This window comes from Hipposideros armiger, unplaced genomic scaffold (genome assembly GCF_001890085.2).
Source record: "Hipposideros armiger isolate ML-2016 unplaced genomic scaffold, ASM189008v1 scaffold_6, whole genome shotgun sequence".
Lineage (NCBI taxonomy): Eukaryota > Metazoa > Chordata > Mammalia > Chiroptera > Hipposideridae > Hipposideros > Hipposideros armiger.
In genome coordinates this window covers 2,018,449-2,022,793 of record NW_017731356.1, presented here as the reverse complement: position 1 = coordinate 2,022,793, position 4,345 = coordinate 2,018,449, and the positions used below count along the sequence as shown (strand labels likewise).

The following is a 4,345-nucleotide window of genomic DNA, read 5'->3' as shown; positions in this document are numbered from 1 at the left end:
AAAGATTCTGATGGCTATCCGAGATGCAGGCTTTGAAATCTCAGCCATGCAGATGGTATGTAGTTTGGCATGAGTCAGAGCCTATTGAGTTATTTTGTACGTAAGCTTTAAAATGTTTTATGTTGAATTTTTTCTGTGCACTCAATGCACTGAAAATAAAAACTATATAGTTACTGAACTTAATTACCAAGAAATGTTTTTGAAATTATTTTACCCATATAATCTTTCACTGAGAGGACTAATATTCAAACGGTACATCTAATTTAAGCTGATACGGTAGGTATATGCCATTCTAGGAACTTTAATTGCAAAATAAGTATGGGCGGATCACCTAAAATCGGGTCAGGCACTAATTGGGGTTCTGCCTATTTAGTGTCTCTGTTTGGTGGAAATGCCCACAAGCCAAGAAATGGTCAGAAATATCAACTCATTTGCAAAGTCATGAAGCAAAACTTGGAGACTGATGAGGAAGTTGATATTTGAAGAATCTTATCTAGGACTCTAAAGAAATTGTTAGCCCAAACCTTCTCATAGTAGCAGCTTGTGTTCACAGGATGGTAGGTGATGTGTTCACAGGATGGTAGGAACTCAACCTGCTTAAAAAAATCATCACTGTGGAAATTTTAGCTTTAAACATTGATCTCACTAACTCGAGCAAGATCAACCTGTGACCTAGCTCAGTGATCAGCCGTAGTAGGTGATCAGGGAAAACAAGAATAATAAAAAAAGGATTAATTGAACATATGGGGGAGGCGTAGTGTGTGATCATGGTCCTTGATTTTTGGAGAGTTAGAAAGATCTGTTTCTGAATCATGGGTCAGCTGCTTTGTAGGCATGTGACCTTGGCTAAATTTCAAGCGTTCTTATCTTCACTTTTCTCACCTAAGCAATGAGGAAATTATTGTTTGCGTCAGTGGGTTATTATTTTGTGGATTAAATGAAATAACCTTACCCAGTGGAAAAATTTCCAATGCAAAAATTGTAGAATTTCCAGTGCAAGTTACCAAGTGCTTAATAAATCATATCTTCTGTCATTACTTTCTTGTATTAATAATACAGGTTGTGTGGATAAAAAACTGAACTCAAAGGAAAATTCCCTCTGTGTAATAATTATGTTGCCTGTGAAAAGAAAGTCTCTGAATTTGAATGATTGAGGAGGCGGGAATTTCCCAGAGATCTTCAGTCCTGGCAACCATAAAGAAGCAAAGAGCATATGTGTGTGTGTGTGTGTGTGTGTGTGTGTGTGTGTGTGTGTGTGTGTGTAGGGGAATAAAATTGGAAATTCTGAGACTATTTTTTTTAATTTAAGTTCTTAGTTTTGAGACATTCGAGCTTAATGAACTTTTATTTCCAACAAAGTTTGAATCCACCTTGGACATAAATGAGTCTTTGTAGGCTTATCTTGTAAGGGTAGTCTTACAATTCTTTTTGAAGAGCAGTAGGAATTCTAGATGACTTGTAGAAGTGCTTTATGATGAACCAGATTTTTACCCCTACTAAAAATGCCTTTGTTAGGGATTTTTCTGAATGCTTGGGAGAAAGGGGGTATATTTTCAGCCCTCTCTACAAAATCTGAAGTACTTTTCTTTGGTAATATTTTTTGCTTGTGCCACCAATCTATCAATAAACAGCATTACATTATATATAAGGGTTTTTGGGGGAGAGGTTTGTATTGAGAATGAGGTTTTATTCACAGAGAGGGATAGCGTAGTGGTTAAGAGCATGTTCAGTAAGCTTAGACTGAGGCGGAATGCACGTTTGTTAAGGTTACATAACACCTCTGAGCTTTAGCCTCATCTGTAACTTGGCGCTGTTAACACTGCTTACGTTGCAGAGCTGTTGTGACAGTCAAATGAGGTGATGCCTGTACAGGACCTAGAACAATGCACTCAGTAATTGTTATACATTTTTATTGTTGATATGCTGATCTTTAATAACACTTTCTTCTTCAAAGAGTAATTTATGCAAGGTTTACATTTGACAGAAAATATATCCAAGAGCTCATAAATGTTGAGTGCCAAGTGTGGCTCATTTTCTTTGGTTGGCTTATGTTTTTGTTTTTTTTGTTGTTGTTGTTAAATACAGTTCAACATGGATCGAGTTAATGTTGAAGAGTTTTATGAAGTTTATAAAGGAGTCGTGTCCGAATATAACGTAAGTACCAAAGTAAATGTAAAGCATTGGTACTGAGAACAATTTGTGTATCTTAAATCTTGCATAATCTTTAATCATGAAAGCATTCCTTAAAGTATTCATGATCCTGCCGTTGGCCAGCTGACCATACCCAGTGACTGAGGCGTGCCTATCCCTGACAGCCACTGCATCAGTTTTAAAAATATATTGTTTCATGTATGAAACAAAAATATACAGGGATGCAAAAAAAAAAATACTTGCTGGGGTATTGACACATTTTGAAATTATCTCTGAAGTTTATAATACATATTCTCAGGATGGAAGCCTGTCCCAAATGCTTTAGAAAGTGAAAAGCAAATAGTTCTTAACGTTTTAGTATAACTCCATAGCAATACTTATATCTGCTTTAATGACACAAATGCAGGTAGAATCATCTGCAAATGTGACTGAGACAGAAGAAATAATAAGACTTAAAGGGAGTTCGTTGTTCACAGGGCAATGAAATTCGTCCTTGAAAACAAATGACTATATTCAAGTAAGCCAGGTCTTGTTCCCTAAAATGACACATACTAGATATTTAATCAAAGTTCGTTTCCTTCCCCTCTTTATCAAATTATCTTAGATCCATTTGTGCTAGTGGACTTTCTCATCACCCATGTTGTTTTGTAGAGTTTTGGCTTTTCTCTTTGCACGAAGTTCACTATTCCCCTCCCTCACTACCCTACTCCCTTTCCTTTCAATCAACCTTAAAACAGGAAAAATGCACTGGTTCAAGAAGTGCCTGAGTCCTGATCTGATTTAGCCCTACATGGTCAAGACGGATAAGGAAGTGTTTGCTAGTCGTTGCATTTGGCACACTGGTAATGTTCCACCCTCCCTTAGGGGAACCCAGAGGGTTCATTTCTTATAGTTTAGAACTTTAATCTTAGCAGCTTCTTCCTTTTGGAGTTAGCTGACTCTTCTTAAATGGAAGAAAGAGATTTTAAAACGTGTTATATATTCAACCAGTGGCAACTGTTTTCCATTTCTTAAATCTTTCTTTTATATATTCCCCTTCTTTTATTTGTTCAATCTGACTTATAAAAAGATATTCCTAAAAGCAACTACCTTCATTAATTCACATTGCATTATACTTGTATGCATGTCAGATAAAGAGACTTAAAGAGACATATATCCATCCGCGTTGCTGCCCAGTTACGTTTTCATACAATGTCATTTAATTTGGTAACAGTAGTTGAAGGCCCTACTATTTTATATACGTATCTGAGGTGGGCCCTATTTACCTTTGGAAAACAATTTTTTTTAAAATAAAAATCCTCATCTCTGACTTTTAACGTCTTTTATATTGTGCTTTAAAATACCATACTATAAAAAATACCATGTGATTTCTTTTTATATAAGATGCATTTATTTACTCTGAGGATTTTTGACTGTGGGATTATGGAGGTAAAGTTAATATTCAGGATTCAAGTTTAAGTTCAAGGAAGAGGTAAATTATTAAATGCTGCATACCTTTAGATGTCTCCTAATTCTAATTCTATAAAGTAGGCCCCCGCAAAAATAACCCTAAGAGGCAACATAGCCTAAAGGGACAGAAAAGACAGGTGGTCTGGTTCTTATTTAACTTTTGGCACAACACTTTATCCTCCTTGTCTTCAGATTATTATTATATAGTAAGTGATAAGATATTTAAGGCCATATTAGTGGTTCCCCACACGTTTTATTATTCTAAATTTAAAGGTATTGTGGTATAAGGGAGTGAAAGGACCCTCTTAAATGTAGGATACACAGCATGCGATAGTGTCATCACGGACTCTGTTGTTCAGATGCTGTTGTCTAATTTGACTCTAGTTCTGGGTTTTCTCACATTTCTTGTTTCAAACTGTAGACTTTTCCTGTCTCTCAAAATTTACTGCAACTAGTTTCACCTTGCTGAACTCAATTCCCTTTTTGTTTTTCTTGTGGAGTCTGATGCTAGGTCAGATCCCACCAGTGTGTGACCCTAGACAAATTATTTCCTTTTTTTTTTTTTTTAATTAAAGTTTATTGGGGTAACAATTGTTAGTAAAGTTACATAGGTTTCAGGTATACAGTTCTGTAATACATCATCTATACATCACATTGTGTGTTCACCACCCAGAGTCAGTTCTCCTTCCATCACCGTATATTTGATCCCTTTTACCCTCACCCACCACCCCCTCCCCCTTACCTT

General features: G+C 36.1%; 1 protein-coding gene across 1 annotated transcript in view; it reads left to right on the top strand.

The window, feature by feature from the left end:
- The window catches only part of NME7 (NME/NM23 family member 7), a 151,542-nt gene that overhangs the window by 60,164 nt on the left and 87,033 nt on the right, over positions 1 to 4,345 (top strand). Inside the window, exons 9-10 of the mRNA XM_019647564.1 lie at positions 5 to 55; positions 2,086 to 2,154. Coding sequence (XP_019503109.1) covers positions 5 to 55; positions 2,086 to 2,154 — 120 coding nt within the window. The remainder of the gene's footprint in view (positions 1 to 4; positions 56 to 2,085; positions 2,155 to 4,345) is intronic.